The 12,687-nt window shown below is 30.4% G+C and overlaps 2 protein-coding genes across 2 annotated transcripts in view; both read left to right on the top strand.

The window, feature by feature from the left end:
• LOC129911254 (tumor susceptibility gene 101 protein) overlaps positions 1 to 12,687 on the top strand; it is a 326,606-nt gene that overhangs the window by 182,329 nt on the left and 131,590 nt on the right. The gene's annotated exons all lie outside the window — the stretch shown is intronic.
• Positions 5,372 to 7,962, top strand: LOC129911255 (uncharacterized). Its single transcript, XM_055988986.1, has 2 exons — positions 5,372 to 6,107; positions 7,052 to 7,962. The coding sequence occupies exons 1-2, from the start codon at positions 6,075 to 6,077 to the stop codon at positions 7,784 to 7,786; spliced, it is 768 nt and encodes a 255-aa protein (XP_055844961.1). The 5' UTR covers positions 5,372 to 6,074; the 3' UTR covers positions 7,787 to 7,962.

Genomic DNA, 12,687 nt, shown 5'->3' with positions numbered 1-12,687 from the left:
TCGATGAGGACTTTTTAAATTTTATTTATGATGGTATTTCCAACAATCCTACCAATTTTCAGCTTGCTGGGAATTTATGTAACCTCAAATGTCTAATTTGACCGGACTATATTGGAAACAAACATCAAAATAAGGCAAATATCAAATGAATACAGGTAAAGTGAAAGCTACATTATGTAGGTATAATAATAATTTAAGACTAACAAGATGGAATGTTTTACCGACTTCCAAAAAGGAGGAGGTATTCAATTCGTCTGTATTTTTTTTTTGTTTGTTACCTCATAACTTTGGACTGAGTAGACCAATTTTAATAATAATTCTTTTTGTATTGGAAAGCTGGTGGCTGCAATGTGGTCTCATTTCAATTTCGTTCAGTTCTGGCTATAGGAACTATTAGAAAAACCATACAACCCAGTTTTGATCCATGGATCAATAACAAAATGATAAAAATGATTATTGAACAACTAATCAGCAGAGTTACCACAAGGATATAATAGTGTCCTGGGGAATTTTTTTCCTCAATGGGATGGGATACATATTTTTGAAAAGGGATACATTTTTTTTCACAATCATTTTAACTCAAAGAATGCTGATTTTATTAAAAGAACAATAAACGAAAATGAAATATGTAATTGATTATGTTTTCGTATAATATTATTTTACTCACTAAAAAATGTCTTGAAATATTATTTGGTTCCAATCTGTTATCAAGTCCGAAGGAAAGAAGTATTTAGTCGGACATAATAGCGTGTGAACTACCAACTCAATTTTTTGATGCAGAAATCTTATTTTTTTTACCTAAAAACAATTTTACTAACCTTTGTAAGAAGTGGCCAATGTAGAAGGCTTAACACTAACAAGGGACACATTTATTTTCAAAAGGACTTTATTTTTGCCCTGGAGGACTCAAAAATAATATTTCGAGTCCTATTTATGATGATTTAATTTATTATAAAAAAATACTGATGAATATTCAGTTGTTCAATAGAAAAAAAACGTTACACATACGCCTCAGTGACCATTTAACTTAAATGTTGTATTAAAAAGAATCTATAAATATGTATTAGAAGCACTAGTTTCAAGTATATTTGACGACTTTTTCTTGTTTTTTTTGCACAAAAGTCTAATGTAAAAAAAAAACACGAGTAAGAAAATGAAAAATGTAGGTATATGTTCTGCAATTATCATACGATACATTTTTAGCAAAAAAAAAAAACGTCATCCAAACTATTGTTTGAATAAAATAAGTGCGTTACAGATCGCTCAGCTAAAGTAGGATTTCTTGTAAGTTAAATGTTGAAGAAGAATGTCCATATTACTCTTTTTTGGCTCGTTATTAATTTAAATAAAAGTTACAACGATTGGATGTGAATGAAAAGCATCTTTTATTGAAATTCAAAAGTATTCCCCAACAATTTCTGTTACCAAAAGAATAATTATAGAGATAACTTAACACTTATTAGCAAATCAAAATCGAGGATAAAAAAAAAAACTGGTAAAAAAGTCTGGTAATTTCTGTTATAATCGATAATTTTATTATTAGTATTGGTCAAAATTTTAATTCAAAAACGTGCAATGCAATGTTCTTCAGCTTTGTTGACTGTTGATACATAATAATAAATAAACGTACCGGATGAATGTTAACAATATAAAATAATTTTTTTTTTTTTTGAAAAAAAAAAAAAAATATTTTGATTTCTTTTTTATTAATTTATACGGTTTGTGTATATGTATATAGCAATAAACTGATAACTGGAAACATTTAACTTGTTTTGATCACCTAAATTTGAGCTTTAAACCTCATCTTTATTTTGTATTCAATAAATTTGTTAACTTTATTGTTGGTAGCTGAATCATTCTTATGAGTTCCTGAAGTTTATTCTTCTAGTGCGTTCGAATATTGTTTTTTAAATAAAATGAAAACGAACGTTCGTTACACCCTGCGTCTTTAGATATGTTTTTATGGGTCAAGTTTATTGTATGCCAACAATATTCACTCATTGATACAATTAATAAAAAATTTTGATTGATTTAAAATTGAAATACATTGATATAAGAGAATGCGTCGAATCCTACGTAATATGAAAAAAAAATCGCATAGATCAATAAAACTTTCAAGGAGTTATAGCGATTTTTCTGACAATTTTAAGAAAAATTATTATAATCTCAATCAAATGATACAGAATGTACAAATCTATGTTAGACTTAGAATAGACAGGTGGAATCGTATATTTGTAAATTATGGATTTTGATTTCTGAATAACAGGTTTGAAGCAAACTTTAGAACGTAGGTACATTACCTACTGACCAACGGCAATATCTTGTTTAAATTAAGCTGCGTGTGCCGAAAATTCAATAACTATGAATGAAAACAAAACAAATAAAAACAATAGGTTTAAGTTAGCGATGAAATAAAATTAAATATTTGTTTTCCTTGTAAATGATACCACAAGATAAATCTTTATTCATTAGATGTTATATTTCGTTATTTATGATTGTTTTTTTGAACTCATGAATATAACACTCGCATATTGGTATGAGTCATATTTAGAGCGAAAGGATATAGTATTTTAAAATATTACCTAATTTCATCATTTGTTTATCAATTTAAATCATTCTTAGAATCGAATGAATAAGAATGTTGGCACGGAAGTCTCCTTTTTTTCTCTAAGTTTTGATTTGCAAAAACAAGTCAGTTAAATATTAAAATTATGTATAATTTTAGAGGGATTTTTTTTATGAACTAAGGTGCTTAATGGGAACATTTTACTTCTTGGTGATTTTAAATAATTTACAATTTGTTTGTCCAAACAGGTCCAAACTAACTTCATTTGAATATTAAAACTTGTCAATTCAAGTGTAACAAAAATTTATATTTTTAGTTTAATCTATGATTAAAAAGAAATAAAAGGTATCTGACCTCTTAGCATTGGCCCCGTTTGAAGGAAAAATCATTTGAAGAATGTGTGGTACCACAGAAATGGCTATTACAAATTCTATGCCTAAATTGTATTGTATTGATGAAAAAACTCTAGAGTTTGGGTTAAAAGCTTTAACACTAGTGTTGTTTTCATCGAGTTGAGAAAAAATTTACTTTTGTAGCAAAAGGTGACTATTATCAAGTATTAAAACCACAGTAAGTATCTACTTATCCTTGCACGATTAGTACGTTAGGTAAGGTTTCAAACAAGGTTTTTTAACACGACACCAGCACAACACAACCTATTTCGATGTTTAAAAAAATGAAAGTGAATGTCTACCAAAAATAAAATTCACAGGAAAATGCGTTTTGGATTAAAAAAGTACCTACTATTCAGTCACTTAAAAAATGTACCAATCCCAATTCACACAGCTAAAGAGACGGTCCAATTTTTTACAGATGAAAATTTAATAAACTTTCTTGTGTTCTGCCCTATATATGGTAGCTATATCGAAAAGGAGAATGGGCAAATTTTTATGGAACGAGGCCATTAATGAATTTGTTATTTTTTGATGTAACTAAGTCCTACATATATTCTGCAGAAGTTTTATCCTTTTGTGACGTACTTCAGAAACGGATAAAATGCATTTTTGCATTTAACACTTTATGCAGATTGTCTCTATGTTGTAACTTTAATATGTATTTTAAGTGCATATTATGATACTCTGTCATTTTCCCTGACTCTGAAGACTTTAATCTTGAATATCCAACCACTAGAACCCACACTATTAGCTTTTTTAAACAACAATTTCAATCCTATTTTGAGAGTTTTGTTGTTCAATTTTTTGTTAGTTTGAATCGTTTCAAAAACTGTCGAACAAAAACAAAAGTTGTTGGCTTAAAAATCATGTATTATGAGTTCTATTGGTCGGATTTTCAAGATCAATGTCTTCATGATCAGGGAAAATAACAGAGCTTCATATTATATATTTGAATTTAAAATATAATTCAATTTTTCCTTCAAACATTAAATGATGCATTTACAATACTAATATTGCAATATCTTGCATTCTAAAAGCAATACAGCGAAACTTCCAATATAAAAGTTTTGCCTAAACTATAGATCTTTCATTTGATACCAATTTCATTAATGGCCGCTCAACGTCCAAAATGCCCATTCTCCTTTGAGCTTGAAATTCTTATCATAAAACTAAGTTGAGTTTCAATTGAAATTTTCCGTATCCATGATTTTGACCTACCTATACAAAAACGAAATTTGTATCGCAAATCATCTCATATATCCAATGTGCAGGTTTAAAAACGTTCGGATAATTTAATTAGAAAATGGGCCAAGAAAAATCTCCTTAACGACTTTACTAAATTTTCATTCGAAAAATTATGCTGACTAAATTTTCGATTAGAGCTTTTGCTTTTACACTACGATGTTTAATATGGGATGATATTGTTTATAGCAATAAATATAAGCACATGCATGGTTTTGGTCCCATCAGAAATCTAGTCTGAAAATATTAGAATAATTTAAAGAAAATGCTCGTAGATAAGGTTTTCTAAAACTTGTTCAGAATTTAAATTTGGACAATCTGAATTTAAATTTCCAACCAAGAAAACCTTGAGGGAAATATCTTTCCCAGTTTAAAAAATAGAACAAAAATAGGGACCCAGGATTAGTTTTCAAAAGCCCTTTCTGATGCCATTGCAATATACATAGATATAAGATCTTAAGCGTAAATGAGCCATCGTTGACTTATTATAGCTGAATGACAAACCATCATTAATGATTTCCTTTGTTTTTTCTTTTTCAAACAAAAACTCGTTATCACAGTTTTTTTTCAATCTGCATTTGCATTTACTGCAGTTCCTGATTGCCTTCGATTTTCTTTTAGAATTTTTCTAAGCATAGAGCAATCGCGAGTTTTTATATGGTAGGTACATTATTTTATGAAGTTTTTGACAATTTTGTAGCTTGAAATTCTCGTTCTGAAAGTTCTTATAATCGAATTCCAAGATTACCAAAAAAAAAAACAACAAAACTAAGCTATAGATTTTTATAGATTAAAGACAGAAAGCTTAAATATAGTAAAGCTCTTAAAAAACAATTTCTTACTATGTATTAAAAAAAAAATAGAGCCCTATAAACATTCCCAGACCAACTGTTTTGCATAAAAAAAGGGTAGACGAATTATTGTTTATTGACGATTACGGTTTCATCATGTAAAAGTTGTGTTGCCTAATTTAAAACTAGACCAAATATTCTGAGTTTTGTTATTATCAACAAGAACTTAAAAAACAATGGAACCGCTAGATTTTAGACAATTAAAAGGTGTTATAGAACACATGCGCCAAGCTTAATTCTGAAAGAAATTGTTTTAAACTTCAAAACTAAATAAAAAAAAAAATATTGGTATGAAAAATTACACCAATATTATAATCTGACAATAGAAATCAGGCAAAGTATGAAAGAACAATTCAAACATCATTTTAAGTTTCAAAACAAATTAATTTTCTTCAAACCAGATGTGATATTAGAAGCGCGCCTATTGTTTATTGTTTATGGCTTATAAATTAATGTACTTAACTGAACTATCAAAATATAATAATGCGGCGTATTTTCCCCAACAACAATATAAAACAGCAGGAACTTTATAGTTCTAAAAGATACCTACAAGTATGAACATACGTATTTGCATAAATTTGATCGATGAATCCCAAACATTGAAAATAAACTATTATCTAATATTTATCCACTTGCCACTTTGATTATAATATTTAATCCTAAATTTTGCAACAAAACGAAGAAGGGAGAACGCAAAATATCATCAATCGGTCAAGAATATGACTAATAAACAAGATTTTCATTTAGAGAACATCTCTTTTTTTTAAAACCTTTCAAGCTCTTAGCTTTAGCTAACAAGAATATAACTTAATAAAAAAAGATTCTAATTCTATATAAAAGATGTTCTTGCCAACCGGAACATTATTACCGAGCTGAAAGTCGTGCTGTCTATAAGCTATCATTCTAAACTTATTATAAGAAAGAAAAAATAATCTTTTAATCGTTGTGAAAATTACTCTTCAAGTTGTTGTGTATACTAAAGGTGTTAATTAAAAAAATAGAAATTTAAATTATTTAAAGATGAAGTCTATTGTGATTGCAGTGTTATTGATGGTAAATTTAAATTTTATAAGTTACATAGTTGTATCATTATTATCATTCCTATGGAAAATTATGTGATTTTGTTGTTTTGTGAGCTAAATTGTGCTTGTTTGTTTAATTGTTATTTAATTTGTTTATCAATTATGTACATATTGACAAACTATTACTACTCTCAGTTCATTATATCAACAAATTGATGTTTTAACATTCAAGTTCAATACCAACTACATTAAGTAAACCTTGAAAAGCTAAAATTAATAAGTTGTAATGCAAGTTAAAAAGCAAAACAAACAACTTTAAGGATATTAATTTCCAATACTGCTCACATAAGATAAATATTAATTCAGTGAATATCTAATAAAATATTTATCAAGCTTTTATAGTTGAGGCTTTATAAATAAATTTTGAATAAATATCAAATTCAAAATTTTGATGAAAGTCCCAATTTTTTTTTTAAAGAATGTCAAATTCTGTTTCATTTTTGGATATCTTCAAACCCAGTTTTAAAAATATTGTTTTAAATTGTATAATTAACTTTTAAAATGCATTAATATTTCTTGAAAACAATTTTTAATGTTGTTATATATTTAAAGGTTTTTCAAAAAAAAAAACTTTTTGAAACATCCAAGTTATTACAGTTTTTTCATGCATTTTTTTCATATATTATCAATTAGCTTTTTTAAATTTATGACATTTACAATTTTTTCAATTGGTTATGTTTTTGTCCAATTTGTCCTAGCATCATCTTCCTACTCAATAACTGTTCAAAGTAACCTATTGACGTAGGATGAGTTACTTCCTTTAACCTTCTTATTTTTGAAGTGATAAGAATTTACTTGTAATTAAACCTTAATGGGCTTTTCCTTACATGTTTTTCGTAGTATACAACAAAATTGCGAAAAAACTACTCTTCTAGTTTTTCCGGCACTAAATAATTATTTTTTCTTAATTTTTAGGTTGTTCCAACCATCTTGTGTGAAAACATCTTCAAAATCAATATCAGCCCCGAAGAAGCGCAACAATATTTAAAATCAGCGAATCTAAACATTGACTATTCTCCAAAAGTCGGCGAAAACCCCCTACCAGTAGTTCAAAATGAAAAAGGCGAACTCATCTACCAGGGACGAAAATACGACAATCCATCTGATTATGTTGAAGAGCATTACACCGCTCACCAGTACCATGGTCAAGATGGTTTAGGTCAATACGTTTATGGCTACAAAGACTGGAACCAAGGCAAAGCTGAAGAGAAAACCGCCGATGGTGTTGTCAAGGGTACCTACAAATATGTCAATCCAAGAGGTAGAGATTTCATTGCAAACTACTATGCTGATCATACTGGTTTCCATCATGAAGACAATCGTCCAGCAGCAGAAAAGAATCCCGCTACTGAAACCCCAGCTGTAAAAGCAGCCAAGGAAGAACATTTCCGTTTGTGGAGTGAACTTGCAGCAGCCAATGGTCAAAACCCTGATCCATTTAGCAGTGATTACCAGAAAGAAGGACAATATGTTCCTCAAGAATCTGATTCAGCTTACGAACATATCGAACCTAAATATATTCCATCAGATGAAGAGAAAGGTGATCCTCATGGTTTCTATTATAGCTTCGATTATGCTGTTCAATTGGCACGTAATATTGCAGAAAGAGAAGAATTAGAAAAGTTGCGTGCAGAAAATAATCATGATTAGAAAAAAAAAAAAACAAATAGTTAAATATGATCATCATCTAGTAAATGTTTCGATATGTATATTGTGAATACCTATTAAAAAAAAAATTGTTGTGAGCCATAAATAAGTTAAGGATACATTTTTTTATTTAATAAATTATATTTAAGTATATTCTCAACCCATAATAAAAAAAAAACATAAAACATAATAAATTGTGTATTAATCTTTCTTTTTATAAATTATTTCTTAGTTTTTTACAAAATGCCATATTTTAACTCTTTTTTATCGAGTGACGTAGATTTTTCTTTCTTTGCCTCCACTTCGTCTATTAATTAATAACACGTGTTAACGATAATTTTAACTTGTGCAACCTGATAGCGAGGAAAGTTTATGCAAATACTATTCAGAGAGGATATTTAACTCCTACATCTTGTTATCAAAGAGAATTTAAACTTAATGGTACCTATATAACCAGTTATAGTCAAACAAGAAGATTTGAGATACCAGTTAGCATATGAATAACCAAAATCCACCTACATTTGTGAATATGTATAAATTTATTGAAGTACAAAATTTGTAAAGGTTTTATCTTGGTCTTTAGTCATATTGGCTTTTTATCTTTGTAATCATAATTTGGTTCCAATTGGATGAAGACATGTTAAAGATATACATTTAAGAACAAGATCCACATTCAAATAAACGGTTTTAAAGTTGGCTTGTTGGTGCAACAATTTTAATTTATAAATTGCAAGTGAAAAGTTGAAGGTGCAACAAGGCCCTGGCTCTCGGGCTAGTATGTACATACAAGTATATATTTGAAAAATCGGCTCAGAAGTTTTTTCTAAATCGCCAGCTTAACTGAAGCCACCTGTGCGATAACATGAGACAATTTTCAACTATGTCTCCTCCTCTGTGCCACGTAGTTCAGTGTTGTATGTTCTTCTCTCGTTCTTTCTCTCTTTGTCTTTCTGTGTTGTATTAATGTCTTGTGTTGTATCAGCAAAATGGACCTAGATTCCGAAGCTGCAGTGTTTCTAGTCCGGAGATTTATCTTCAGACTAGTTTAATATGTAATGTAATGTAATGTAATATTTGAAAAAATTAAACTGCATACTTATTTCTTAAAACTTGGAAATTATAAAAAAAAAAGTTTGCATGTCAGCTCTTTTTTTTTGTTTTTACTTGTTTTGGGCAAGAGGGGTACCCCCTGAATTTTTTTCAAAAATCTGCAAAAAAAACAAGTTTTCAATTTTTGTACATGAATGCCTATTGATTTATGAACTCATATCCTTAATTCAAAATTCAATTTCGAGACTTTGGTCAAAAGATATCGGCTTAGAAATGTAAGAAAAAGAAAAACAAAAAGCTTTGGTTGGAAATATCTCAGGAAACAGACACCCAATATACTTTTAGTTTTAAGTTATGAATAAAGCTTCAAGCGAACTATCTTACTTGATTAAGAGACAAAATTCGCGGGGCCCTGGCGCGGCGCGGTGCACAGTGGGCTCATATGGCCTTAGCCGTCTCAAAAATCTCTAACTTTTTTGTCTTTAGGAATAATTGCATGAAATTTGCAAAACATTATCTTGATAACGAATCATTCAATTTAATTTTTTTTTAAATCCGAATGATTTTTAAGTGTTATAAAATGAATCAAAGTTCAAAAAGTACGATTTTCGCTTTTAAAAATAAGCAACTTTTTTGTCTCTCGAAATAATTGAGTCAAAATTGCAAAATATCACCTCTGATATATAAAAAATCATTTAACATACTTTTTTAATTCAAAATTGTTTTAAACTTTTAAAAAGTTAGTCAAATTTCAAAAAGTACAATTTTGGCTCGACTTGAGCGTTTCAAAAATCTGTAACTTTTGTTTCTTCTGGAATAATTCAGTCAAACTTAAAGTATACAATATACAGGGTGTCCGGTAGAAAATGGATAAGCCTGAAATGGCTGATAGGTGCACTTTTGACTGTTCTGAAACCGAATAGAAAAAGTTTCTATCGCAACCAGTTTAGAAAATATTAGCTTTTTTTCGTTCAGTGTACCTTAAATTTCATCATCTTACGTTTTCTTTAACCACAACCACGAATGAATGAATTTTATAAATTTCTTATTTTTATAATTTTCTACAATAATTGGCTCACTACATAAGAAGTTAAAAGTTTTTATAACTGTTGCATCTTTTTTTTAAAAAAATTTTGAAATTTGTTTTTCGATGCAAAATGTGGAAAAAAAATGTTTTTTGAAAATTTTCAAACACCTGTGGTATAAAAAAAATCCATAGGAACGTAGGTGGCCAACTTTTTTAAAAATATGCGCGTCCAAAGGGGATTGCAGAATGGTAAAAGTTTTTATCAAATCAAGAGTAGATAGGAAGTTATTGGTACCAAAGTGCAAAAAAAAGCCTATTAATTTAATAAATTATTTTAACTGTAAAATCTTAAGTTTTTCACATTGCTGCCACAAATGCATGGATTCCATCAGTTTTTTTAATCTGTCATATTTTACAATAACTCTTCTTACACATAACAATTAAAAAAAAAGAGTGTGTGTACACATGTACACGCGACTGAAGTTATACTTCTCATTCAGTATATGTAAATGAATTTCTTTTGATATTTTTAATTTCTATTATTAAATTAATTAATCCACACTTCGTTTTTTTTTACATTTTTATCAAGTGAACAATAAATTAATTCTATCATCCTCCTTGCGTCCATGTAGTTTTCAATTTATTCTGTGAAATATACTCATGTTGTGCGGTTCAGAACGTACGGTATATGCCTAACAAAAGTAAATGAATTGCGCATAAAATGTGCGATATGGTAATTTTATGAGAATTGTGTGTACTTCAGCACTAGTAGTAGCAATATGCAACTTGCAGGGTTGCTGCAAAGCTCAAAAGTGAGCTGAGCTCAGCTCACAACTCAGCTCAAAATTGAGCTAATTCACTTTTGAGCTTTGTACCATAGCTCAGGTCATTTGAGCTGAGCTGATGGTTGAGCTGAGCTGTTGGGTGAGCTGAGCTGTGATGAGTGAGAGGATACATTGATTTTTATTTGGAAAGTATAATGAAATATGAAGATATTTTAAACTTTTATAAATCACCATAGCTTAAGATGTTTGGTTCTAGTTATTAATGGAATTATTTTAACACATGGATATTTTTATAAATAAAACAGATAATTTTTCGTGATCGTGAAAAAATCGCCTTCCATGTTAAACCGCCACATCATGCCTTTTTTTCAGAATCGTGCCTATTTTTTTTTACTTTTAAGTTCTCCCAGTTTGAGAACGCGTGGACCTACAGGGATGGGAGTTGTACCCAAATGTAGGTTAGAGTCCCCGCTACCTTTTGGCATCAAAAATTTAATTTTCATTTTCTTCAAAATTCCGCGATATAGGCGTTGGAAGTTGGGGGCGCGAAAAAACTTCTGAGAGCTGAATGCTTTGATCTAGAGACAGGGGAGTGGTGCCATATGAAAGCTTATATTCTCAGCTACGCGATAGTGGTATAATCCAGTTTTTCGATTTTTTTTTTTTCAAAATTCCGAGAAAATCGCGTTTGAAAGTTGGGGTAAAATTTTTTTTCGAAAAATCCCGAATCTTTGAACGCTCCTGGAAGCTAAACCGCTTGAGAGCAATTTTTGGGAGTGATGCCAAATGATAGCTTGTGTCATGGGCCTACGCTTTGCTCATTGTCAGATTTAAAAAAATTCGAATTCCATGTTAAACCGCCACATCATGACTAGTTTTCAGAATAGTGTCTATTTTTTTTTTAATTTTAAGTTTTCTCGGTTTGAGAACGGGTGGACCTACAGGGATGAGAGTTGTATCCAAATGTAGGTTAGAGTCCCCGCTACCTTTTGGCATCAAAAAAATTTTTTTCACTTTCTTCAAAATTCCGAGATATAGGCGTTGGAAGTTGGGGCGCTCACTTTCAGCTCAGCTCAAATGAGCTGAGCTATGGTACCTAGCTCAAAAGTGAGCTAGCTCAAAATTTGAGCTAGCTCAAATTTGAGCTGAGCTGAAATGTGAGCTTTTTGCAACCCTGGCAACTTGCCACATGGAAATTAGCACATGCAGCTTGCCACATGCACCTTGCCACTTGAAACATGTAACTTGCAACGTGTTGTGTGTTTTATGTTTGCCGTACTGCGGCGTACTGCATTTTTAAATACTAAAGTACTGCCTACTCTAAAGGTAAAACGACAGCCCTGCTACCCAGGGTGATCGCGTCATAATCCCTTTGACATTCTTGTCAAAAAGTAAATTTTCATACATACCCTCCCATAAGGGGGGTTCACATTGACTAACTTACCGGACAGACCAGCCGCCATTTGGTCTGATCTGATGCTGTTTTGATAGTGTGAACACCCATCCGACAGCCTGTCCGGTTTGCCGGATGGTTTTCAAAAAATTTTGATTTTTTGGTGGTCGGACGAACATGTTAGTCAATTAAACGACATGTCTGTCCGGCAGACAGTGATAATCCATTGTCTCTAATTTGAGAGCAGAATAGGGTAAAGATATATTAAAAATAAGCTGAAAAGTGGGTTTTGATGAAAATTGTCTGATGAGTGTGAACGAAAAATATAATTCGGCCATCAGGCCAAATGACAACGGGTCTGTCCGGTAAGTTGGTCAATGTGAACCCCCCTATAAGAAGTATAACTTCAAAAAGTGTTATAACCGTTGAACAATGGCTATAAAAAAATTATTTAACTTTTTTTTAATGCAAAAAGAAAATAAAAATACTTGTTTGCTCAGTTTAAGCATGGGCATACAATTGTGCATCGGGACAGCTTGTTTTGAGTTTTGACTTCTTAATGATTTCGTTTTAAAGAAAAATTGAGATTTTCGGTCCCGTTGGCCCAATGCAACCTCATCAAAAATGTTGCAATGTTTTCGAATTTGTG

The sequence above is a fragment of the Episyrphus balteatus genome, chromosome 2 (assembly GCF_945859705.1).
Source record: "Episyrphus balteatus chromosome 2, idEpiBalt1.1, whole genome shotgun sequence".
NCBI classification, from domain to species: Eukaryota; Metazoa; Arthropoda; class Insecta; order Diptera; family Syrphidae; genus Episyrphus; species Episyrphus balteatus.
This window is presented reverse-complemented; position numbering and strand designations above follow the sequence as displayed.

Excerpts from the sequence above, each read along its gene's own strand:
- LOC129911255 (XM_055988986.1), top strand. The coding sequence starts at position 6,075 with ATGAAGTCTATTGTGATTGCAGTGTTATTGATG. Across the intron at positions 6,108-7,051 it reads TGATTGCAGTGTTATTGATG|GTTGTTCCAACCATCTTGTG; the intron begins GTAAATTTAAAT and ends CTTAATTTTTAG.